The sequence below is a fragment of the Anarrhichthys ocellatus genome, unplaced genomic scaffold (assembly GCF_004355925.1).
Source record: "Anarrhichthys ocellatus isolate YVR2014 unplaced genomic scaffold, GSC_Weel_1.0 scaffold54, whole genome shotgun sequence".
In the NCBI taxonomy this organism is placed as follows: Eukaryota; Metazoa; Chordata; class Actinopteri; order Perciformes; family Anarhichadidae; genus Anarrhichthys; species Anarrhichthys ocellatus.
Window position 1 is genome coordinate 1266816 of NW_022280084.1, and position 27236 is coordinate 1294051.

A 27236-nucleotide genomic window follows, 5' to 3' on the forward strand; every position below is an offset into this window, starting at 1 on the left:
CTCAGTGTGTGTGTGTGTGTGTGTGTGTGTGTGTGTGTGTGTGTGTGTGTGTGTGTGTGTGTGAGTGAGTGAGTGAGTGTGAGAGAGAGGGAGAAACATCGGCTAGATGGGATGCTTCTCTTGGCAAGTTTTGCAGAGAAAAGCGTTTGCTGAGAAAGGCATTTAGGGCATTTAAATATCTTCCTCCTCCTCTTTTTGTCCCAGAGCCCAGAACATGTTCCGCCAGGCCATGCGCTCCCCACTCATCACGTTCCACGTGGTGCCGACGTCGATGAAGTCCCACTACGAGCAGCTGTCCCACGTCGAGAGGAACCCGGCGTACACCTCGGGCCGCTTCAGCCCCAACTCCCTGACCGGCAGCACGGTCTCCGGCGCGGACCACGCACCGCACAGGATGTCCCGGCACGGCTCCCAACCTCACCCGCACTCGCATCCCCACCCTCTGTCCCACGCTCACCCGGACCACACTGAGGGCTACACTCCTCTGCCTCACCCGGTGGTCTCCGCAGCAAAGCCGCCGACGGGGCACACCCCCTCGCCTCAGAGGGGGGCGAACGCCACGCCTGCGGGAGGATACAGCAAAAAAGTCGGGAGGAGGCTCAACATCCAGCTAAAGAAAGGTGAGCTGAAGAGAAGTGGGACTACTTTATCACCCAGAGATGCTGCGATGCTCAGGTCACGTTTCAATAGAACGATGCAGTTGATGGAGTCGTGTTTTTTGTCACAGACAGAGATTATATAGAATAGTTAAATGTTTGAGAAGACACACTGGGTATGGCTAGTTATGAAAGACCCCCAATTATTTTAGGATGGTAGTTTTTACATCATTCGGTTTTTAAGATCTCCTCTGAATCTTTCCAGACAATCTCCCATCAGGCTCTAAAAACAAAGAGGGATGCTGTTTATGTTCCTGGCGTTCCCATTCCAACTGAATAAACCATCAACTCCCTCATCTCTAACGCATCACAAACAAGTGCAGGGGGGTCGTTTATTTAGAAATGGCGCGGACATAGAAGCGTGCAGAATGTGAACACTGATGCAACAGGCTTAAAAACAAGTGCAGGGTTTAGCATACTGATGTGGTGGAGATACAAAAGGGAGTAAAACTTTTGGGGACATCTCCTGAGCGCAGCACTTTGACTGACAGCTGGCGCAGGTGGCGCAGACCTCCGCCAACAGGATACCAGGTGTCGGTGCCAGGTCTCGGGGGGCCAGAGAGCTCGTTGCTAAGCAGCCGCCGGTGCCCGTGTGCTGTCAAATGCCACGGCACGGCAGTCTGACGGGGGCCGCGCCATATGCCCCGTTGAAGTTCTTGCCCAAATCTGTTCCCTTCCTTTCTCTCGGAGGCTGAGAATCCAGCCATGAACATAAAGCATAGAAACAACCAGCTGGTTGTTGCATATTCACACCCGGCTGAAAGCTATTTCCACTCTCTGCTTGGTCATAATACAATAATTAATAATAAAAAACAAACCATTCTGTGCACGATGTGGCAGGAGATCTGTTCTCAGTCAAAGATGCTATCTTCTCTCATTCCACCTTTTGTTTGCCGTTGTCGGAGCAGACATTTTCGGGGATTAACGGCGACTCCCGAGAGGCCGCTCGGCTCGTCCGTGTTGTTTTTTCGAGTACCGACTGAAGCCCACAGCTTTGACCGCAGATTAAACTCCCGCAGTTGTTTATGCGCTCCGGATCAGACGCCGGTCTCGTCGCAAATCCCGGGGAATATCGGAATCAATCAAAGCATCCCCATCCTGCACAGGAAATTGCTTAGGTATGTCTTAATCAAGCTAATGAGAGTTCTAAAGATCCCTCCTCCCTGTTTAAAGCCGGGAGCACCACAGGCTTTAACCGGCGACCACGGTGCCGCACCTCGTCTGGCTGCGGGAAGTTGATTGGCTCATCAATGCAGGGGATTAGGGAGAGGATGTGAAACGGAATAGCTAAGCGTTCTGCTGCTCTTTGCATGAGCTCAGTCAGGATTAGGGCCAGTGTACTCCAATACAGCAAGGATGCTCATTATTGTTCTCATATTGACTTTGTTTTGAAATCGTACACGCAAGGTCATTTGGAACAGTTTCCCAACGAAGCTCCTTTAAGCACATACATGAAGTGCCCTGATCAGTGCTTGGGGAGAAGGATGGACTTGAGTGTGTTGATCTTGAGCATGTTGACAGAGGTGGACGTGCTGGAATAAAACACAGACTCTGGACAGTCATTTGTTCTCGCCACAGGTTGTTTTTCTAGTTTCTGGCTTCAATTAAATATCAGGCAAAAGTATTAAAAGTCTTCAGGCTGAACTTACTTACTGGCAGCGTGTTATTGCATTATTACACAGTCCAACTTCTTACTTTAAAAGCATTCAGTTGGGTTGCCTCACAATAAATCCTACTTTAATTATTTACGGTAAATCTACTTGCAGCTCTCCGCTGACAGGACGCAGTTTCTCTTCATTTCCTGGATTTATATTTAACTTGCTTAATATTAGGAAGTCTGTTTGTGTTGTTGATGCTATGAGATACAGGCGTGTGTTTTCTAATGGTTCATCATGATACGCTCTTAAGGGGCTGCAAGCAAAACTCACAAATGTACACAAACAAAATCACATCCGCCCACACGAGCACAGACAACGAGACCGTCTGAAGATACCGTGCACTGTAAGTACCAGGTCACACCAGAAACTAGGTGGGACTGAACACTTGGTCGGTCAACTTTCGTCGTTATGTCCAATAGCCCAGCCCTACTTTGTAACCACTCATAGGAGCTTCAGCTCAAGATCAATCCAGATTCCCTCACTAGACCTCCTCACCTTTCTTCTCACCCCTCAGGTCCCGAGGGACTCGGCTTCAGCATAACGTCTCGGGACGTTCCCATCGGCGGCTCGGCACCCATCTACGTGAAGAACATTCTGCCTCGAGGAGCCGCCATCCAAGACGGCCGCCTCAAGGCAGGAGACAGGTTGCTGGAGGTGAGCAAGTGACATGTCGCGCTCATTTTCAGGTTCATACTTGTATTTTTGGTTTCTACTTGAACCTGTTTATATGCTTTAATGTTAAAAATGTTTAATGTTCGGAAACGCTCCGTTTTAGCGCCTGTCTCTTTAAGCCGAAAACAGCCCAGTCTGCTCTGAATGGCTTGCTCGGGAAATGTGTCACACCTTTGCGGAGGTATAGTTCTCCAGCCGTGGGTGAAGATAGGAGCCGTACATTTGAATGAGCCTGCATGTGACATAAGAAGGGCAGCTTTGAATCACGTGTTTCTAATCTAGGCATCCCACAAAAATGTGACTGGGTTGTCTTATTTCACATTTTGTGAATTCACTTAAAATCTTTTTTTTTTTCCCATATGTTCCATTCAAATCCAACAAACGGGTATTTTTGATGATTTTTGGTTGAGAAAAATGTCACTAACTCCTTCCTATATCTTATGTTTTGTAATTGAGCATCCTGGAATTAAATCAAAGAACATGTTTTTATACTCTTCATATCTTGTGCAGCAGGATGGAACAGCTTTTATCCCACCTTGCATAAAGGATTACTCTGATTACACGGAACGTTGAATCCTTTGATCCACAGGTTTATTTCTTTTTTCTCACTTTAGGCTTTTTTTCAAACTAGTGATGAAATGATGAGTTAATCACCGTATTGGACGAGAACTTTGTTAAAATGGAAGTGAGGATTTTCTGCTTGCAGCCTATTTGGAACTAAACCCAGCCGCTGTGTCTCCTGCTCAGGTGAATGCCGTGGACCTGAACGGGCGGACCCAGGAGGAGGTGGTGTCTCTGCTCAGGGCCACGCCCATGGGCGGGGCCGTGGGGCTGCTGGTCCTACGGCAGGAGGACACTTTCCTCCCCAGAGACGCGGTACGTTTGTCATTCTCCCCCCCGCCCTCAGAACATTCCTTCAACTCTTCGTCCCGTCAGCGTCATGCATTACTCATCACAACGTATACACCCCCCCATGCATGGATAAGTGTAGATTATGAGTGTGTGTACATGTGTGTGAGAATGCGTCTTGTTCTCTCCTGTGCTGTCATGGGTGTCGTTAATCCCCGCAGCGAGTGCCGTGTCGTCTTCTCATTTTCCCGGCTAACACAACACGCTAGCCGACCACGCAGATTGATCGTCCCGCTCCGCCACCGCCGCACTCCTCTCTTATTACCGAGCCATGGCCAGCCTCACAGGGAAACCTGTAGAGCTCAATCTCTCCTCTTTATCTCCATCACGCTCTCCTCTCCTCTCCCCTCACCCTCCCCCCTGTACCTGTCAGCCTCCCCTCTCCTTCCTCCCGCTTTGTCAAGTTACCTTCGCCCGTTTCTGCGTTTCCATTTCTCTCTCTCGCTGTGTTTTGCCTCTGGAGCCGACTCTCCAGATTGATGGATGTGGGGATGAACAGACAGACGCAGGGCAGGTAGAAGGCGGAGAGTGGGAAAAAAACACACAGGGCTTGAATATCAATCAGGTGAAATCCTTCACACATTACATCATGCAAACAGCAATACAAGTCTCCCAGTGCTGTTTCTTTGGGATGCTGCTTGCCGTCACTCAGTCTGGACAGATGCCTCTCACGGCCTTGCAACTTCTACAAACCGTTGCTAATACCGTTTCTACGTTTGCTGCAACTGTTTGCCGTCCTCGGGGTTGTTTTCACATGACGCCAGATGTTCCACTTAATCCTCTCCGCGGAAAACCAGGTTTGATTTACCGCCCATCTGGATGCTATTTCAAAGCTGTTTGATGAGGAAGTGAGCTCATAATGGCCGAGGCGAAAAACAAAGAACACTGAGGCCTAAGTGTGTTTTTTTTTTTTTTTTGTCGATGTTAGCAAGCTTTAAGTCACGTTGGTGTTTACTCCACAGCGGCGGTCAATGATCCTCTGCTATCTCTCTAGCCCCGCTGGCCGGCTTTAACACACGCCTTATCGAGTTAAAGCATGAGTTATGCCACCAGACAGCCTCGGCTCCCCCTCCCCTGGCGTCATAAACATGGTCTCTCCCAGCACCCTCAGCAGTCACCGGGGGCCATTAGGGGCACAAGCAGCCATTCACTTGCAAGTGCTGTCAATCAAACTGCTGATTGGTGGCAATTATCACAGCGAGGGATGCAGAGGAGGCTATTGGCTGTCTGTCGCCACGGGCGAAGTCAGATGAGAGGAGCTGCCACACTGGTCGATACTCATCTTCAGATTAGAGCGGGGCGTCCAGTCCAGCTGACTCTGCGTATAGTTGGTAGTTAGATGGTAGGATTTATTTGATGTGTGGTTATCAGCGGGGGGGGGGCTCGAGGGAGACGAGGTCCAGTGCACAAAATGAGCAGCTTCAGTCTTCATCCAAAGCCGCGAGCTGTAGGCTAAGCACTCTCAAGGGTTTTAGAGAAAAGGGCCGACAGAACAGCATGTCGGCTAGCAAAAATATAGCAGTAACAGACTTTATGCAACAATAAAAACACAAGCTAGATGACTAAGTGGAGCTCAATCAAAACAAGAGAGGGTCAAGAGAGCAGCACATTTCCTCGGCACACAAGTATGAATTAAAAATGGCAGTTACTAAGCTTTATATATTAAACATAATGCAGTGTAATGGAAATAATACAGTCGACAGCTGTCGTATTTGCAGCTCCCACATGCAGCAGGTGTACAACAAGAGAGCTCCTGAATTCACTCGTGTTTGTGATCTTTGAGCTACGGGACAAGCTGGATAACACATAATGATGGAAATACTTGTTAGGTATTCCACATTAATGTCAGTCCAACGTTATCATTGCAATGTAAATTGGTATTTCTATGCTAATATGCTATTATTCATGCACTGCACATTCATGCACACTTGATGTTTTTACTGCCTCATTTTTTTATTGACGTTCATTGTGAAGTGATTATACTTAAACACAGTCGGCAGTCAGAAAGATAAACATCTTGCAGAAGTATTTTTTGTTAACTCTGAGTAGAGCAGCCTGTTAAGAGACCAAAGTGCACATTTTTAACGATCACTTCTCACCAAATAAAATTGTGTTCAAAGCACAATTTATTAGTCAATAAATACTCCGAAGATCAGAGCGTGCAAAGAAAACGGTCCACGAAGCCCTTCCTGTTGCTTGTTAAGAGTTCGCCTAAGGTCTCGTTTATCTGGATGAACGGAGAGTTTCTTCTTGTCTGGATTGTGGCAGCTGGATGGTACGAGAGAATAACTCGCACTGAAACTGTCGGAGTGCGCGGAGGTTCAAAAATAGGACAGAATCCAATGCGGTCCTCAGCAGAAGATTGTGGCATTTTGTCCTCGCAAACACTTCAGTTGTTTCTGACCCACAGTTTATATTGTATTTCTCTGAGCGAACACTACCCGGCCATCACTACCCATCCTGATCATTTTCATATCTCGCGTCCACATTTCCTCGTCGCTCTGCTCCCGTTTGTCCATATCTTTGCCCTTCCACGGCCTTCTTGTGTTCTCTGATTATCTCTTTATTTGTCTGTAAATATCTCTGCTTGATTACCTGTGCTTCTTCTGTCCCGCCTCCACCCTCTAGAATGCTGAGCCCCAGATGCAAAGCCCCAGAGATGTGGTAAGACTCCGCCCCAACACCAGCCTGCAATTAAACACACACTTCCCCCCCCAAACCGCCTCCCCCGCTCCTTAACACCTCCTACTCCTTTATTTAGCCTGAACTCTCCTTTGCATGGTGTTATTAATCACAAGAAAAAAAACACAGAATGTTATCACCCGGTTGGGATAAAACAAAACAACAGCTTCTGCATGCATTCAGGGTCCACTAGTAAACCAGCTGGTTAATCAAAGTGCAAGTCACTAGCCATGCGGATAAATGTTAAGTCCGTAACACTAATTCCAATCTCCATCCAGAGTTGCTCTAACAAATCACAATTTCATGGTTCATCAGTGTGGACTGTTTCGGCTGCGCTGCAGAATAATTCGCTCCATCACTCCCCTCAGAGCTGTATTGGTTTGCTTTATTTGTCGGGCTGTGGATAAGGTTGTCAGTGTTGGCTGTCTTGCTGCAGACTCACTCTGATATGTGAGGTGAATAACAAACAGTCGGTTTAGTTTGTGTTCTGCTTTATTGAGGGGGCGAAATGTCAAGTCAGAGCCGACTGTGGCTCTCCCAGGGCCAGAGTGAGAGTTATTATACCCTATATAGTGGACTCCCACAATGCATCGTAACGTAGTGTACAACAGACCAAGCACTATATACCATCATGCAATGCGCTGAAGGGCACGCTAACTTGCACTAAAAGGCACTCCTGCCGGTCAGTAGAGAGAGCGCATCGGCTTCGCTCGGCAGAACCGGAGGATGCCGCCTGGTCACGACGCACCGCCACGGAGGAAATGTGCCTGGCGAGGGCCAATCAGCTCCGAGGGAGAGGTCCCAGGAGGGGATCCTCCCACACAGAGCGGTTGTCCCTGACCCGCCGTTTATGAAACTGTGGGGGGGCCATAATGAAACGTATAGGGAACACTGACTCAGACGAAATCGGCTCGCCAGTGTTTGCCTTCAGCTCTGATGTGTGTTCACAAGCTGTTTTGAATACCTTTCATCGGTAAAGGGAGACCAATAACATTGATTTATGAACAACTAAAAATGACGAAATGTGGAGATATGTCTCCGCCGGAGAGAGCCAATACATAGCCTTAAGTATCATATCCATAAATACCCAGGCACTGAATGCAAAGAAACATTCCTGATCTGTGGATTGTACCCTGCAGTGACAGCAGATTTAGTTGCATCTTTAAATCTACCTTCTGTGTAGAATCGGTACGTACACGTCTCCAACTGTTACAGTAGAGTCTCTCAAGGCCTCAACGCTACTCCTCACTCGCTACCCGTCTCATCACAGCAGCTGTTAAAAGCACATCTGTCTTCACTGCCGATGTTAAGAAGGCTATTCAGATTTCCATAACTCTCCATTTACACACCGAACTTAAGTTGTAATTTACAGACCGCGGCCTTCACGTCCTCACATCTGGCCAAGTGCAGGTAATTGGTTGCGTTTTTGCGCGGCGCGCTAGAAGCCTAATCGGCCGGTTAATTTGATTGGCGGTCGTAGCTGCCAGCTGTGTGAATGATCTTCACCGTCGAGGGACCTTATGGCACAACTGTCGGTTATTGCGACTGCAGCTGGCGCGCTTCTCATGCGCGCTCACGCTCAGACACGACGTCGTGTATCGTTCCCATCAGCCTCAAAGTGAGTAGAGAAAGACGCCTTCTGCTGTTCCACGGCTGCTTTGTTCGTGAGAGTTGGCAACACTGGGAAATGTCACATCACTGGTTGGCATCCACAAGCTACACAAGGTTTTTTAATCTTTTAAAGGAGCAGAAATCTCAGTTTTGTTTTTCACTTCCTGTTGTTTTGTTCTCAGCAACATAATGGATTGAATACATTGATGGATGAATACAAGTCGGAGAGTTCAGCTCTTTTTTGGGGATTATCTGCTAACTGCTGTTTCAGGAGCCCAGTTTGTGTTAAGTGCTGTCTCGTTCTGACAATTTTTCCTGGAACTGATGAAGGCAAATCTTCAGAATCACAATTACAGTAGATCGACACGCGTATATATTTATGTTGACACGCTGCCTAGTGCACCTTTAAGGCAAAGCAAAAGCAATTGCCCCGTTTTCCCTTGTTTTGGACGATAACCTCCCTAAAACCCAATCAACACCAGGGACGTAAGCCAGATAGATTGAGCAAACGCACCATCGACTGTGGCCCCCTCCCCCCCCCCTCCTCATTTTGTATCTTCTCACCTCCCTCCTTTCCTCCCTTTCTAACTCCAAACCTCCAGATGATCCTCTCTCTCCTCCTCACCCTTTCCCGGAACATCAACCGCCGTAATGGATTCAGCGCCTTTCAGATGTTATCTGTTGTCCGGCGCCTCATTTTAAACATCTCGCGGCCGCCGACAACAACAACGGCAACAGAGGCTGTGGTGCAAAGCTTTAGATGCAGGGTGTGCTGCTTTTAATGGATAAGCATCCCTTTTTAAGTGATCCAGATTTCCTGTAGATGATGAGGTCATCGGATGTTGAGAGGAAAATTGTGCAAAAGGTGATGCCTTACTTTTTTTTTTTTATTGAAAAGTGTTTTTTTTACAGTATTTATGATATTTAGAAGGAAAAAATATTGTAGATTAACCAAATAATGGCACAATGAAGAGTTAGTCATTTGAGTTCAGCAGCATTTGTGCCGAGACGTACTGATTCATAACAGGGCCACATAGTGTGCAATGCACACACTAAATATTGGTGCGTTCATGCCTCGTCGTACTGCTTGTAGAGCGTGTTACCTGTGTGCATACATCTAAAGATGCGTCCTCACAGGCAGCTTGCATAAAGGAAGTTGGTGTCAAGAGATTTCAGTCAAGGTTAGGTGCTGGGCTTAGTGGAGCCTCAGCGTATCTGATGATTCTCTCCTGTTATTCCTTCTATTCTCCAGCTCGTCGTACAGTTATGAAAAGGGCAATTAATAATATAGAACAGAACATATTTCACAGACAGCTTTTAGACCTGCAGGTTTGCAGAATTCATTTTTTTTTTTTTAGGCTGGCATGGCATGACTCATCCTGCGAGAGAGAGAGAGCTCTGTCGAGGGTTTCACGGCAGACGAAATGCAACAACTGAAGTGGAAAAAAAGCACTCACTTCTTCAAATTGGTCCAATCGGTCCAGAAGTGGCCCATTTTTTTATTTTTTTTTTGCATCAGTCAACCAGAGGCTGTCATTACTCCTGTGACACTATATCGGCTTCAAAACATTATATAAAAACTTCCTCTCCTTCCACATTTCTGTACAGCAAAGTCATTTGTGTTCCTTTCCACACCTCGGCCATCTTTAACCATGCATGTTGAGTCTTTGGCCCCTTCTATGAGTCGTCACATTCCTGCATTGACATGTTACGTGGTCTCTATCTAAGCGGCTCTTTGTGTCTAACTCTTTTTGCCTCTGACTGCTCCCTTCAGCATCCAAGGCAGCCCGTGACAGTGGTGAAGCCCCATTGGCTGATTGAGGTAACTGCCGCACGACATCACCAGCTTGGGTCATTACGCTGTATCGGGAGAAGGGCAATAAAAGGCAAATGGGATACATTGGGTGGCTTCACAAATAGACTGGGAGTCGCTTAACCTATTCATTGCTTTGCCAATGGTCTGTAGAAACCAACCACTTTGTTGGGTTGTTCTCCGCAGCCCGTATTCCCTCTCTCCTTGATTTTCATTGCATCTCTCTTGTTTTTGTCTGTGTTACCTCTTCCTCTTTCACTCCATTCTTCCTCTCTTTGTTGCACACACACGCGCACACACACACACACACACGCACACACACACACACACACACACACACACACACACACACACACTTCAGACACATTAAAGACGCAAATCCTCTCCCCTGCTCCTGGCTCTTACAATAGAGCACTGATCAAAGGCATCCGTCTTTACATGCCTGCCCTGATAGTTCCATAATGGGCCCATAACGTGAACATTCTCCTCCATTGTTTACGCCATTAGTCACGCAGGCTTATGGGGAAATTACGGCGACGCTATATTGAAAAGCCATCAGCGGCGGCGGCAGTAATGCTGCGGCGACGCCGTGCCAAGATGCTATCTATCACACGTTGCGCGTTTCCTCTCCTCTCTGCACACACAAAGCTGTTATGAAACGGCAATCTGTTAGCACGCTGGAGTGTAATGATGAAGGCTTTCTTGATGACATGATGCAGCGTTCGGCATAGCAGAGCATGTGTTGGCAGCTCGCGATGCAGCATGAATGTTATAGACCTCAACTGATGAAAGTAGTAGTGCAGAAGGATCTAAGGACAATAAATATGAGCATAACGATAAATGATTGGATCCTGCATAATCATTGCATAATAAGCATATTGTCTACCAATGTTTTTTCTATACCATATTTCGTTAAACATAAAGCCAAATTCTTTTTTTAAAAACGTGTTTTTGTCACTTTATTGCAACAGTAGTACATGAAAGATAACTCAAATGACCATCAACATATTTTAGTCTACTGTACAATGAAACGTTTGCTCCGCCCGGTGGGCAGGGCTTTGTTTTCAACATGGCGACCGGGGTCACAAACCTCCTAATTTCATAGCTAAACAGTTCACTGAAATACGTTTCTGAAAACATTTCAGGCGATGAAATAAGCAATGCAGTAACATACAGATTCATATTTGGTCAGCGCTGCCTCGTTTGACAGTTTGATCGGAGTTCACGGGCAGTGATTGACAGCTTTGTGAGAGACTCCTCGGGCTCTGATTGGTTGTTTCACCTTCGGGCGTGGTGGAGTCTTGCACATGGTAAAGTAGTTAGAATGACCGCCTCTACCAGATAAGAACTGCAAATCTGTTCATGCATCAACAATCGTAATCCAATACTAAGATAATAATGTGATGTCAGAAACGAGAACCTCTGTTTTTGACACTCGTGTACATACTGCTGATAGCATTTACTTACTTTTCACATGTAAATGTTAGACTTTTACTTCTAATTGGGTGCTCTTACCTTGTAGTATTGCCGCACAGGATCTGAACACATCTGAACACAACCCCAGGGAATCATTGCAGGAGTTGCATAACTTTTGGTATCATTATTAGCACAACAGGATAGCCGCGGTGATTAATGGCTGCAGCCCTGTGGCAGCAGGCTCGATACTTTCTCTGTGTGTTGTGTAGCGGCCTGTTGGTGGCACCTACGAGTCAATCATAGAGGGCCATTCTACCACGGAACACGCTCTCCGGCTTAATTAAAGTGATGTTTCAAGCTGCCACCTGGCCCATACACATACACACACACACACGCATTACAGCCACCCATACAGCACAATCCACTCACACACACACTCACAGGATACAATTACATAGACTACACTGAGGGCCTTTTTACACATTGCAAACTCACAAGCCATATGGCACACACTCGGATGACTTTGACTACACGTTAAGGTGTGCGCACGCTAGTGTGCGCGCACACACACACACGTGGAGCGACACGGAGCAGCTGCTGGTCTAATTGCTCGGGGTTGGATGAGGTTATAAATGGTTTCTAGTGGGTTGTGGAGCTCTAAAGAGCGAGCCACATAGTTGTGGTAGAGAGGCTGATTCGTTTGGGGACGGCTAGTGAGAAGCGGGAGTGTGTGTGTGTGTGTGTGTGTGTGTGTGTGTGTGTGAGAGAATCGATTCTTCCCCTTCACGCTATAGTCGTCACGTGTCAGCAGGTGTGTGTTGGGCACTCTAACAGGTGCGCGCTGGTACATGCACAATATATAAGGATGGCATTTGAGTGAGTGCACATGCTGTTCTGTGCGCTCGCACTGATACACTGCACCTATAGACACATACAGACCCGCCTTCTCTCTCCGTGACACACACACACACACACACACCTGCCTTGCTCTCCTCCTCCATGCTGTGCCACAGGTATTTGATATTCATGGTCTATCAGCATGGAGCTGCAGAGAGACACGCCGGAAAGAGTGAGAGAAAGGGGAGGGGAGGACAAGTGAGGGTGAGAAATCGGAGTTGTGAATTGAGGGGGAACGGAAAGAAGGGAGGACAGCAGAAAGGAGGAGGTAGAGAGGGGTGGGAAGAAGAGGGAGAGAGAGAGCATGAAGATCTGAAGCGTGTCCACATACTTTTGGTTATATTAGTGTCGATGGCAAAGGGAGGGAAGCATGAGGGGGGAGGGGGAGTGGTTAATGTGATGGTAGTAAGGGAGGAAAAGGGAGAGTCAGAGTGTGGATAAAAAGAGAGATCGTGCTACAGTAGGCAGCCAACAATGCTCTCCACGCCCGACTTCCCCTCGACCAATTACACCCTTCGCTGCCCCCCCCCCCTCGAGCGGCTCTTTCAGATGCCATCAAATCGACAGGTTTGTTTGGCCAAAGTTGAGCTCACCGCTGAGCACGTTAATCGCTTCAGGCACTGCAGGGGAGAGGAGTGAGCGTCGAGGGGGAGAAGAAGAACAAAGTGTAAATGAGGAGTGATTTTCATTTCACTTAATGCTCAAGATAGACTGGAGAAGAAGACGAGAGGACGAGTGGACGAGTCCTGAGGGTGCGAGGCAAATATTAGATGAGCGGGAGAGGTTTCAGAAGGAAGGAAGGAAGGAAGCAAACAAACAAGAGGGAGAGGTCAATGAAAGGGGAAGTGACAGAACGCAGTGGGTGGGAGAGCTGGACGCTGTAAATATGAGAACACAATGTGCATCCACACTAGTGTTTTGAAGGGTAGAATTATGTCTAAACACAGAGGCAAAACTGTGCGTTACAGCCAACATCTGGTCAGGAGAAGGGAAGTCAAGCCCAGATGCTTTGCTGAGTTTCAGCTTTCTGTTGTCGGGCAACTGAACAAGCAGAAAACGATCATTTGGCTTATAGATGCCACCTGTTACACAGACGAGCAGTACTATTTCCTATGATGCTGTGCGAGGACATCCTCCCGACGTCACTGAGCATGCTCAGGTCATCCAAAAGCTTTGTTTACATCGTCCACATTAAAACGCAAGGTTGTTATTTTCAGGGGGCACAAACACCAGCTCGGTGGCAAAAAACAAGAGAGAACACGTCGGCTACTCGAGCTGGTTTGGTGCGGGAGAACTCTCAGAAGCACATGGGAGGATGGGGAGAGAGAGAGAGAGAGAAAACAGGAGGGAGACGGTGGAAGCTAGAGAAAGAAAATGAGGGTTAGAAAGGGGAGCGGCACAGTTGGGATTTTGTTTAAAAAGGGAAAGAAAATGGAGAGCAGTATAAAGAGACAGGTGAAGAAAGGCAGTGGAAGATGGAGAGAGGGAGCTATACGGACGAACAGCGAGAGGTGGCGGCGTCTGTCTCCTTTTGTGTTCCACATGGATTCGTCTCCTTTCTGTCGGCCTTTCATTCACACTCCCTCGCTCGCTCACTCCATCATTGTCACACTCGCGCTCTCTCTCTCTCGTTCTTTTCACCCCGTTCTTCCTCCCTCCCTCGCCTTTTCACCCTCGCTCCATTCGTCCTGCGTCCCTCCTCTCGAACCCATTACTCCTCTCCCTCCCCTCTCAGCTCCTTTCAACTCCTCTTACTTTCAGCTTTCTCTCCTCCCTCCTCTGCCCCGCGCTTTATGTATTGTCACCCTCCTCCTTCCTGTCCTCACGATCATCAATCAAGGCCTCAACTCAGCTTTATTTAAAGGCAGGGCTGAACAATTTGAGGGAAATTTGGAATGTGGATTTGTCAGAACAGTAATACAGTAATGAGATTATTCTATATGAATGAATCCACTGGTTTATTGTTAAATGAGCATAAGCAGGTTCATTTAGTATTGGCTAACTCACAGAATCACTACAAACAGGCCTCAGCTGTGCTCTTTGTATCGATAGGCAGCGATATACTTTTGTGTTTTGCAGCGTATGGGATTTGAAAATGAAAATCCTTATTTCGATGTAAAGGAGATTAATCATTCATCTTTATTAACGGCATTATCCATCTTACAATGCTTCATATCCATTAATAAATGTCTTATTGTTACATTTGAATGACATCACATATCAGCTCTACCGATCACTTATATATTTGAGTCGTAATTTATTTCCTGTTTTCTCATTCCGACCGTTTGCAGTTGAAGAGGATTATGTCGTTGTTAGTCACTTTTTAATTGGCCTTAAATTCAATTCCAGGCAGATTGAATTGGACTCGAGTTTCCGAAATAATTAAATTCATGTTGTCTAATGTGTAAATTATTGCTCGGTAAGTTGTTTCTTCCTGCTTTTGTATTTAGTTAAATCTGGTATGTACAGTATATTCCAGGTAGCATTCATTTTGTCTTCCTGGAGCATGCACCCTGACAGCTCTCTTCATGCTCGCTTCTCCTTTTATCTTCCTCCTTCCTTCCTTCTGTTCCCTCCCTCTCCTTCTTTCTCCATACATCCTCGTTTTGCCCTTCTCCTCCTCTTCTGTCCTCCCCCCCCCACACACGCATTGCCTCTCCCTCCATCCCTTTTCCTCCCCTCCTCCCGTTCAACCCAGAGCAATTCCATCTCTCTCCCGGCAAACAAAGGGAGCTAATGACATGCTGACACCGAGCCCGATGATTGAATTCATTAGGCGTGCACAATAATTGCCAGGCGCGAGCGTGCGCGCACCCATCTATTCAGAGGACAGCTGTCAAATAACAAGCGGGAGAGAATAGCTTTTTATTGTTGAGCTGGAAGAGAGAGGGAAAATGAATATAGAGAAGGAGCGGGAGAAGCACCTGTTGTGGAGGGGAAGAGAGAGAGAGGGAGGGAGGGAGGGAGAGCGAGAGCACTCAGCATGTCAATTAGGCTGCTGTGTTCATGCAGGGTTACTGGCAAGTTTACTGCCTGTGTGACGCACTTGGTTTCACCATCCAGGTGCACGGCATGTCGAATCTGCTGTTCGGTAGCTTCTGTCTGAATCCCTCCTCAAACTTTCGAGAGGGAATTGTGTTCAGTCTGTTAAAGAAAAAGATCAGACTGAAGTAAGTGTCGGACTTGGCCTAGCTTCCAAACTTTGACGTTTGCCAACTTGGATGAAAATGACAGTAAATCTAATGTAATAAAACGGTTATATTCATTTTGAATCCGATTATGTGTTTTATTGCAGCATTGAATACAGAGATGAATAGATTATGCTAATCGTTTTCAAATTATGTTCATTTTAAAGTCCAGATATGAGTAACGTTAACCGCAGTGTGCACTCAATAATATCATGTAAGCAGCCCAAAAAAAAAAAAAATAGGCCGACAGATGCAGGCGTAAAGATATGGAATGAAGCGAGAAGTTTGTATTTTTGGCAAAAATGAAACACTTCCATGCGCAGGACGTGGTGTACCTGCAGCTGCCTCACAGTGAACGCTCTCCACCTGCAGTCGCTTCTCTTCAGGCCTCGCTTTAACTGGAACACAGCGCTGTGTCGTTAGCGGCTGAGGCTCAGGAGATGCAGCGGCTTGCCCACTGATTGCCTGGTTGGCGGTTTGATCCCCTGCTCCTCCCGTCCATATGTCTGAAAAAATAAATTGCTCCAGCACCTTGCATGGTAGCTTCCTGCTATTGGTGTGTGTGTGTGTGTGTGTGTGTGTGTGTGTGTGTGTGTGTGTGTGTGTGTGTGTGTGTGTGTGTGTGTGAGAGAGTGAGATTGGGTCAATGAGAGGCAACATTATAAATGTTTTTGGATAAAAGAGGCATATAAAAGCCGCCCATTTACCATCATCGTAACGCATAACATATTGGAGGCGGGGCTTCAGTGGAGCTGTTAATAGTTTTGATGGAAACCAGCTTCAGGCTAAGAACCAGACACAAACAACACCGACTGTCTGTTTCATGTGTAGATTAAGAGCTTCCCATATTACTTTTCACCTTTACATTCCCAATGTTCATCATTCCCGATTCTGATCAAATCCTCCCTCTAATGTCATCTGATACTTTCCTCAAAGTTTAAATGCTTCGGTACTGATGAACCGCAGCATTGTGCCGGCCTGATTACAGAAGATAAGTCCATGCCTGCTTCTACTAAGTACCTGATTCAACACTTAGGAGCACTGGTCTGTTTAACACTAATATATCTGATGGAGCTAATGAGCTCGCACTCTGAGTTACCTCTCTGCTATCTGCCCGGCTGCAATTTATATGCAAGGGGCTTTTCATTAACCTCAAGTGGCCGAATGAACGTGTTTGTATCTTTGGCCCGTTGGCTATAACCCACAGGAACACGGGGAAAGCAGGGCGAGGCTGAAGGGGCTTTTGTGTTCTTGCTTTAGGCTCAATGAAATGCATGCATGTATAATTAGATATGCACTGTGGTACTGTTGCTACTGGTTCTGTTATTATTTATGTTATTCTAGATACAGTCTAGAATCTGAATCTCTGTGTGTGCCCCCCCCCCCCCCTTCCTACAGAAGACAGAGGAGGACGAGCTGGTCCTGACTCCGGACGGGACCCGGGAGTTCCTGACCTTTGAGATCCCCCTCAGTGACTCGGGCTCAGCTGGGCTGGGTGTCAGCGTCAAAGGCAACCGCTCCAAGGAGAACCATGCTGACCTGGGCATCTTCGTCAAATCCATCATCAATGGAGGGGCGGCCTGCAAGGTGCGATACCGTCTGCTGTGATTAATGGAGGGTTTGAGTGGATTTTAAAGAGTGGCATCGTTTTTCTAAGAAACCTTTTTTTCTGTTAGCTAACTGCTACAGGTAAGATTCTATCAGTGCAGGAACTCATGTTGTCTGCTGCGACGGGCCCCGATGAACACTATTATGTCGGGCCCTCGTTACTTACTGACGCTTTTATGTAGCAGATGTGCTCAGCTGGTCAATCTCTGCAGATATTGCGCCTTAACATGCTCATGTATATCGTCTCGTACTGGATAAAACAGCAGTCATCATTGATTATTTCTATTTACCGAAGAAAATTAGACATTGTTAATTTAACTGAATAGTTTTTATGGTGTATTTATGTTTTTTTAAATACATGCTTTATGTAGAATATCATCTTCCCCAAAAGAGAAGAAAAAAAACAGAAAGCCATGATGGAGATGGGTTTGCCTTTTCAAGGTTATATATAGCAAATGGCACCATAATTATATTAATATGTGATGTTCGCTGATCTCAGGTGTGTTCATGAAATGTTCATCTGAATTACATGAACGGGATTATTTTCCTTTTATCACATTGGTAAAGTGCCCCCTCTACTCGCCTCCCCCCCACCCAGCTGGGCCCCAGTGCTACAGCACCGTGTCTGTATTTATGCCCCTGCAGATCAACACCCACCAAAGGATTAGTGTGCATGAGACAGCATGCAGTATGCAGATACTTAAGAGAATCAAATCTTAAATGCAATGTTACCAGATAGCAGAGACCTGCTAAAGACATACGGTCTTAATATCAACCTAAACATATATTCTTTCTGTATTTATTTTGCGGACACAATTAGTGGATTTATTCAGCAGCAGAAATAGAAGTTTTGATAGAAGACATAAAGCTGTTGAACCAGATGTACCGCCTTTATAGTGAGCTGCTCTCACCTGTTCTAGATAAACCCAACATCCTGTCTCACACACACACACATGTTTCAAAAGGTGATAGATGGCATTAAATATAACTTCCTGTTATCTGTGGACACTCTGTCTGAAAGTGACAGAATGAAAGCGAGCTGTCCAGCAGCACACTGGGCTGATGTTTAGAAGCCCTCCATGTGCCCTTGACAGGGGAAGTGACTTTGTCCTCGACTATCTGTGTTCACATTCACACAAAGTGCCTTGTTCTCTGTTGCTGTCTGTCTTTCCACTTGATTGTTATTCATACTAACAAGCTTGTGTTGACAGACAATAATAATAAACTTAAAAAGCACACTTCTCTGTAAGAGATTAGATCGTGACGAGGAGCAGATACACTCTGTGAGCGAGGCTGTCTTGATTAGATTACGGTTATTGTTAAATGGGAGATGCAGCTGCTTTTTATTCCTCACACGTGTGCAGCCTCCCCTCTCTGTGCTGTGACGAGTGTGACCTCTTCCCACGCCACGTCTACCTCTGCACTGGCTTTCAGAGGCTGTAGGCTCAGTTTGGTACCGTGTCATGCCAGCTTGTCGGGAAGGTAGCCGCAACGTTTGAGACATAATAGAGCATGGTGACCGTCATAAGCTTGCATCATAATGTTCTGAGCTCTTCTACACTTTTAAACCAACATTAAGTCAACATTTGAAGAAGCGCATTAACAAAACACAATGTTTATTACAAATGAATGACGAGAAAAAGTTGACACAGAGTGCATCTCAAAGACATCCTCAGTTCCTAGCTTTCAGACGATGTAACCACTTCTATGTGACGTAGACAGCTGACATGCTTTAACCCCTAAAGATCCCCTGTTCCACCTAAAACAAGTGTGATTCCTTGGCCACCAACAGGACGGGCGGTTGCGAGTGAACGACCAGTTGATTGCTGTCAATGGAGAGTCGCTATTGGCCAAAACCAACCAGGACGCCATGGAGACGCTACGCAAGTCCATGTCGACGGAAGGCAACAAACGAGGGACGATCCAGCTGATTGTGGCCCGACGAGTGTCTAAAAGAAACGAGGTAAGGGACGAAATAACGTGGCTGTGCTTCTCTGCCGTCCAGCTGTTTTCAGTAGAAAATTTGTAAAAACTTAAGCAGGAATTAAAATTCTAGATGTCCAATCCAGCTATATGAGTCGGTAGTGTCTCCATATCTTGAATCGGGTATCGGAGCATCCCTACCAATAAGTAAAACATCAACTATGCTTTTTAAAATATAAACCCACGTCAAGTGGAATCGTATATTTTGATTGAGGTCAGTATGGAAATATCGCAGCACACGTAAACGTACTGATTCATCCTTTTATTTACTCTGACTGAGCACAAAGGACCTGTTTACAGCAGCGGCCTGCTTCACACTCCAGTTTCACACATTCACACCTCAGAGTGCAGCTGCGGTGCTCTAGAGTTGAAGTCCAGTGGAAAGAAACTGGGGTGGTAAGCACCCTGCACAAGGACATGTCAACATTTGCTGTTGAGTAAATGGGGGGGGGGGGGTCCGTTCACTGCTCAGAGGTTTCTTTCCCAGCTGATCTGGGATTTGAACAAGTTACAGATTACAGTTTGGTCAGGACTTTATTTTTAGCGCGTAAAGCTTGAGATGAATGATGTATTTTGTGGCCGTTGTATTGTGCGTAGTGTATTTTAGTTTAGTCATTCCTGGAGTAGAGCTCCTCTGACACTGCTGTCCTAAACAAAGACACTTCTGTGGACGTGGAGTCGGAGGTCGCCGCTTCAATACGACCCTTTCTGTGATAAATGTACGACACAACCCAAAAGCGAACCCACTGGGAAATACCCTCATGAGCAGCAATGACACGTTTCATGAAATAAAAGTAAGTAGTCAGGTCATGGTAGTTCACCAAAACCTCCCCCGCACGCTCTCCTCCCTGGAGGAAGAAAAAAAACATGGCTGCCAACTGAGCTACACAACTTCTTCTTCTTTTTCTTTTTTCTCCTCCCCTTCAATGTCATGTTTTTACATTCTCTGTACACCTTGGCCTGTCGCCTGCTTGAAAGCCGAGGCTGTGCGTGTGTGTATGAGCGTGCACGTCTGTGTGCGTGCGTACGCCTCTAGCTCTGCCTGGCTTCCCCGCTCTCCTTTTTCCAACCTGGTGTGTCAAAGTTTTGATTTCCCCTCGGCCCGTCTGGTAATTGAAAGCAGAGGCTAAGCCTGGAGGTGTGTTTCGTGCACTCGTCTTTGTGTCTGCACGCACGCGCGTGTAGACGAGTGTGTAGCTGGCACTTTTTGTACATCCCTCTTATGCATGTATGCATTTGTTTTCAAGGATCTTTTTCCGTGTGTTCGTCTGCAAACGGATACCCGGTGTGTCTGGGCGCATTGCGGCCATGTCAAGGCAGTGAGACTTAACAGACAGCGCGGCGGATGAATAAAATCTGAGCGCGGGGAGTCTCGTCAATCTCTGCTTCACATGCAGAGCCGGAGGCATGGCCGGGGGCTGTCCACGTGTCAGGCTATTTATAAGAAGAAAGTGTCCAAGACACTCAGAGGGGAGGGAAACAACATCGTAATACTGCTCAGAGCTGGTTTACAAAGTCACATATAGATTCTTAATTCCTCATAACCAGCTGTCCATCAAATATTTGTCCAAATTAAACAATACTTAATTACCATGGGATGAAAGCTGTCTTATTTTGACATATGTTCACACCCACTGACATATGGCACCAAATAATCCTGTATTTACTTTGCCCTCCGTGTCTCCATCCCCTTGACAGCCGATCCTCAAATCAATCTCAAAATGCTTGCCGATGCATAAATCACGAGCCCTGCTGCTTCCATTCCTTCCTCCATCCCCGTAGAAACAAACGCGTCAACACTGCCTCATCACCTGTTTGGCGCCCGGCGGGGATGGAGACCTTCCCGGAGCTCAATTATCAGCCTGAATATGCAGCGAGCGTGATTTGTCGATGCGACCTCGGTATGGCGAATCCTCTCGGCTATATGCATTTCCTCTCGGGGGGCAATTCATTAACTATCTCATTGAAAGTCAAGAGCAAGCACATGCCAACAGTCACGCCACCATATGGCGACCTTATAAATGACTTGGTTTCCGTGTAAGATTTGTTGCATCCGTGTGTAGCTCCGCTCGGCTCCGTTAGGTGTGATTCAAACCTGTACGATGACATAAATACTTCAGATAACACTGGATGTCTTGATGTTGCTCTGATGTGTGCTAGAAGCGGTAGCAGTTAGAATGCTTGCTCAAGGACAGGTAACTAAATATATTTATTTGGATCTGCTCTTTTGAAATTTGAGGTACTTGTACCTTACAGTAGTATTTCCATTTTACCCTCCCTTATACTTCTACTCCACTACATGTCAGCCGGTGATCTTGTACTTTATACTCTGATACATGTACTTGAAAGCTCTAGTTACTTTACTGTGTCAGAGTTTACATCCAGATCTTATAATTGTCCTCGGTGAGTCCATATTGTCTCAGCTCAACCTGTCCCCTAAAACATGAAGACATATGCTTTCCTTATATGATAGTTTATTTGCTGTGTCAGAGAACTGTCAGCACCTTCAGATATGTAGCTGTGGTGGTGAAATACATATTTATTTGAATATAAATGTTAAAAACAGCAAAAAACTACAAGTAAACTTACTTACAATTAATGCTAGTGCTAATCTAAATCATGATTTGTTGTTATAGATTGATACACCGAACAGGTTAAAGTCAGCCGACTACAACATTTAAAAGCAGCACCGTCACCATTTTAATATGTTTTAATAACAATGCTTGAATGCTTTTGATACACCGTGGCATTAAAACGTGTCCCAAAGCTCTGGGTACAACATAGATACTGAGGGAACCGCATGTGTGGTTGTTCATGAAACAAGTCTGAAATCCTGTTCATTACACCTCACACTCCTCTGCCTCCTAATGCACCCTCGTGAGTTTTCTCCTGTAAGCTGGACCCGTTGTTGGTTGTTCCAGCACCTCGACAGTTTGGTGAGCTGAAAGGATCATTGGGCAAAGAACCTTCTGCCAAAGTCGATGTCATTCTAGTCATTGATGCGGCTGATTTGGCTCCAGCATCGACTCCAGCGTGGTTGTTATCGCTCGTTATGCGACGTCGGCGATGATGGTTATCTTTATGGCCAGAGCCGTCATCGCCTTCAGTAATAAATGCAGAGAGACCGAAGCAGATCAGTACAGTCAACTTTCCAATGGACAACCGAAAACACACACACACACACACACACACACACACACACACACGCCTTCTCCGGCAGTGGCTGTGCGTTTACGGGCGACGGGGCCAGCCAATGGTCTATTTGTCCAGCAAACAAGAGAGTGTCATCATGGGTCCCGAGGGAAATGTCAAGATGCTAGCAAGCTAACAACCCCCACCCCCACCCCCGCAGGGGGGACGCTAGCTCGCTAACAGCCCGTGGCTTTACAGCCTATTGGAAATCCATGCTCATTCATCATGGTTATCACACTGCTAGCGTTAGCGTGGCTAGCTGCCCTTGTGTCCATTCGGTACCCTTTAGCACACGGCTAACATGTCTGTGTATAGGTCATGGAGGCTTTTCCCAGTTTGGACTTTGGCTGTGGCTGTAACAGGAGGTGTAGCACACACATTAACACAATACCGGTCACAACACATCTAACTGCTCACTGCATCCACAAGACTCCACACGGAGCCCAGAGCGGCATATAGAATCTGTTTTTAATGAGCATATTCAGAAGGAATAAACCATACAGTGCTCAGCCAAAGAAGGAATCAACCATTTCATGTTCTGGTTAATAAAAGAGCAATAGAAATAAAACCTGAATTACTCTAAATATCACCTCCCTCCTCGTTCAGGAGACACCGGGGAGTCCGCTGGGGGGCAGTCAGCAGACCATGAACTCGTCCCTGGACGACCACGAGCGCCGGATCTCCCACTCCTTGTACGGTGGCCTGGAAGGCCTCGACGACAACCTGATGCCACGACAAGGCATGATGCCGCGCACGATAGGTAAGACTGGCCCAACTTATTCCCTCCTCCAATACCCGATCCTGGTTTGAGGTTCACGTGCACTCGCAGGTCGATCTCGGTCTGATGCCGTGCTATGTTCCTGTGCTCAGACTGGTACTGGTGCTCAGTATTACATAGTGAATATCTGTAAAGAATCGAATCAATGAAACAGATCCCCCTTCTGTTAGTGTGTGTCTTCCTGCTAGATCCCATGGTCTTAACCTGTCAGGTTGTGTCAGCACAGAACATATGCTAACTCTGTCATCTGGGCTCACTTCCTGTCAAGACTCAGTGGCTTTTAATGTCTCGGAAAATGTCAGGGAGGGAGAGAGAGACGGAAAAATGGCCCCTGGACAATTTGTTGCTGCAGATGCTCACCAGTGATTGATTCTGTTTTGATGGCTGTTTGTTATTAGAACGTGTCTGTGTGTTAGTTTGCATGCGTTTCAGTCTGTCCGTCTGTTAACCTGTGTGTGTGTGTGTGTGTGTGTGTGTGTGTGTGTGTGTGTGTGTGTGTGTGAGAGTGAGAGTTTGACTCAGTGAAAGAGATTAGCAAGCATTTTTGTATCCGTGTGTGTGTGAGAGCTTCTCACGCATGCATACAGGTTTGCGTGTGTGTTGCGTTTGAATGATTGATGGACGGGTGGTGAAGATGTCAAAGAAGGGCTTCTGTGCACCAGCTGCTGTAACTGCTCAGCTGTGTTAAATATCACCTTGTGTCCTCTGCAGTTCTGTCTTTGTGTTTCTTAAGAGACACAAACCACTTTGTCTGCTAATTTATTGCAAGCAGGTCGAGAAAAGGTAAACTAAAAACCTTAAATGTTTATTAATGAAGCGGAGGAGTCAACTTTTTCTTTTTTTAATTAGCTCCTACCAACTCCTCCAACCTCATTAATCAATGCAACATAACACTAAAGTATGAACTCTGTTTCCCTTTCATGCAAATTGGTTGACATTGACACCGTTTTGTTTGTTCAAACGCACACAAGAGAAAGGTGTGAGTTCTGACTGACAGAGGGAGTGTTAATAAGTGAAGTTCCAGCGCGGCTGTGTTCATCCATGCTTAACAGACACAGTGGGCTCATAATGAGCGTGGGGGGGGGGGGGGGTTCACTGCACAACGGTGGCAAACAAGATCAGCGACCAGAGGAGCTGACGACTGTGTGTGCGGGCCCGGTGCTTCTAGAACTCTGTGCTGTAGGAGTCAGGAAATACGACTAATGATGCATTTTTATTGTCGATTAACTTGTTGATTATTATTTTTTATTTGTTTGGTCTATAAAATTTCAGAAAATGGTGAAAAATTACGATCAGTGTTGTTTGTGTTTGTGCACAAGTCAAAGATATTCAGATTAGAGTAGTAACAAGAAAAGACCAGAAAATATTTCAATTGAAGAATCTGAGAATTTTGACCTTTTTTCTTAAATAATCACTCAAATCAATTAAATCACTTATCTAAATGTCTTAAATCCTAATGTAGTGGTTGACAACTAACTGGTTAATTGTTGCAGCTCTAGAACACTTCAGATAACTTAGTAGAAACTCAACACGGCGCTACCAGCTGGACATATCCAGACAAACACAGTTACCGGGACAAAATGACAAGGAAGCAAAGAAAAATCTGATTAAATGACAGATTAAATGCAAAGTTGTTATTGGTGTTTGTCTCTCTGCCCTCAATCTCCCCCTGAATACAGTTTAATGGGACTCAGTATACGATCATCAAACCGGCACGAGAACGGGAGGATTATACAGAACAGCGAGGTCCTCACCTTGACTCACCGCAGCATGGTGTAGTCCCGATGTTTAGGGACACGCAAGCCTCACGCCCCGGGATTAAAACTCAAGCGGGCACATATCGGATACCGTCACCTGCTGCTTTTTCATCCTCGCGTCACGTGTGTTGGTTGACCTCGCTACAAATTGGCAGAGCTCAGCGGGTAAATTCCGATGTCAGGGTGGCGAAAGCAGAGCGGCCTGTTTCCTCTGATAGTTCACCTCAACAAGATGGGACGCCAGATGCAAGAAACCCTCCGAGGCCCTCTGGCCGTGCACCGTATGATTACTAACTATCCCGGACACGGGAGACATTTCCCTGCTTATTAAACACTTAATCAGCCCAGTGGAGTCGGGTTTTTCCCCCACCACCGTAGGAAAAATATCAACCCCATTTTCTCATGCTAAATATTGTGGATCGTCTTCCTCCTTCCTTGTGGTCTCTGGATCAGTTTAAATCAAGTTGGTGATAAAAGTTGGAGCCGTTGGTCCAATTTGTTTCCATGCGCTCGACCTCAGGACATCAAAGCAGCCCAGCCTTGTGAGGACGTCACTCTGTGGTTTTGCGTCAAAGTGTGACTGGAGAGGTAGGGGGAGGGTTAAAGCTGTGGAAGCGTTGTTTAATTTGCCACTGTGGGCAAAGAACAGAGGATCAAGGCCAGCAGGGGTCAGGGCTTAAGCCGGCCTCCCCCCCACTCAGTCACATCCTTACAGGTGATTTCATAATTTGAATCACGGATTCATTCTTTTCCACGATATATTCAAATCTAACATTGCCGTGTTTTAAGTGCTCCAATGCGTGAGGAATGTATTGCTTATTGGTTTGCATGTTTTACCTTTAATTTATCACTGTAAATTCGATACATAACAACTTTCCATTTGTTCTAGAATTAAAGGTTTGTTTCACACAAGTGCCCCCTATGAAAAAGAAGACAAGACAATATAAATATATATATTTTTATTGGAACTATTTCTTCAGTGATAAGTAGTTCTAAAGAAATCTATTGACGGCATGTTCGTGTGGATTATCCAGAGATGTTGCTGCTGTTTTCTATTTAAATTAACTCTTTATTTCAGAGACAGATATCTCAGAATAAGGACATTTTCAACCCAAAACTCGTTGCATGTCTAGATGCCCCTAAAATTAGCAGAGGCTCTTTTGTGTGTAGTTTGGGTGAACCAAGCCTTTAAAATAAAGTTTGACCACTGCATAATGATTAATAATGATAACGACAGAGCCGCTCCGGCCCTCTTTATACCTGTGTGGTCCTGAAATGACTGCAGCAGAATGCTCAGGCTGATTTACTGTTCCCACTGTGGTGCTTTTCTGTGCGTGAACAAACGTGGCGATTCACAAACAGACACGGCTTGTGTGTCGTGACAGGTTAAAAAATACGGTGGACAGCAGACGCCCTCAGCTGCTGCTGCTCCGGAACCGGTGGTAGAAGTCTGCAGATGTGCTTGGCAGCTCCCAGATGTGAACACGTGTGAATACGAAGCAGAGCTTCGCGTGCTCAGCAAACCTCTCTTGAATAAATAAAAATGTGAGTGAGTGCTGTGGGGTCTTTCGCGGTTGCTTTGAATAAGTCTGTTCTCCCATGGTAAGGGTGCCACCAAACATGAATCATGCATTAGGCTTTCTCAGAAGACGACATCATTCCCATTCAAAAAGTATCAGCTTGCGTTTTGGTCCCATGCGCCGGGCTCTTGGATCGCTCCCCGGCTCTCTGCGCTCTGGATATTTTCCGGGGATAAGAGAGCGACTTAATTATTCCTTCAGGCCAATAGCTTTTCGAGGCCCAGCACCCAATGGCAATAACCTCCTTACTAATTATACAAAATGAAAAAAAAACATGTTATTCTCACCTCTTGTTGTCTCCATTTTCATCTAGAACATCTTTTCATCCCGTCTCCCCTCCTGGCCATTTCGTGTTCCTCCTTTGCCCTCAAGCGCTCCGTAGTTTTGCACAAAAAGAATCTGATAATAGTTTCACCTGGAGAAGCTCAAATGAAATGCCACCTATTGTCACAAATGATTGCAGCCACTGGAAAAGAAAAGATGTGTGTTTTTCGGTTTGATTCTAAGGTTGTGTGTGTGTGTGTGTGTGTGTGTGTGTGTGTGCGCGCGTGTGAGCGTGCACTCTCCGTCCACATGGCAGTGCTTTTGTGGCTGGCGGATGGCTGCCCTTGGGTGCTGGCACTAAAACAAAGAAGCTTTTTTCCTCCCCGTCCTTTTACTAGACTAGAGAGTTGACAGATTCATTGGCTTTCTACTCAGTGGCTGCCAGTTGATTGTACTGCAGTGATTCACACTGTGACATTGATGGGATTCTCAGTGTCGCGCATTGGACTGCTTAGGGAAATGGGATTGTGTGTGTGTGTGTGTGTGTGTGTGTGTGTGTGTGTGTGTGTGTG

General features: G+C 46.2%; 1 protein-coding gene across 7 annotated transcripts in view; it reads left to right on the forward strand.

Annotated features, from left to right (window-relative positions):
* Nucleotides 1-27236, forward strand: part of pard3ab (par-3 family cell polarity regulator alpha, b) — a 213604-nt gene that overhangs the window by 102718 nt on the left and 83650 nt on the right. For all 7 annotated transcript variants that reach the window (XM_031870765.1, XM_031870767.1, XM_031870766.1 and 4 more), the window contains 8 exons: nt 205-620; nt 2829-2968; nt 3734-3862; nt 6524-6559; nt 9963-10010; nt 16901-17089; nt 18903-19073; nt 22892-23045. In XM_031870765.1, coding sequence (XP_031726625.1) covers nt 205-620; nt 2829-2968; nt 3734-3862; nt 6524-6559; nt 9963-10010; nt 16901-17089; nt 18903-19073; nt 22892-23045 — 1283 coding nt within the window. The remainder of the gene's footprint in view (nt 1-204; nt 621-2828; nt 2969-3733; nt 3863-6523; nt 6560-9962; nt 10011-16900; nt 17090-18902; nt 19074-22891; nt 23046-27236) is intronic.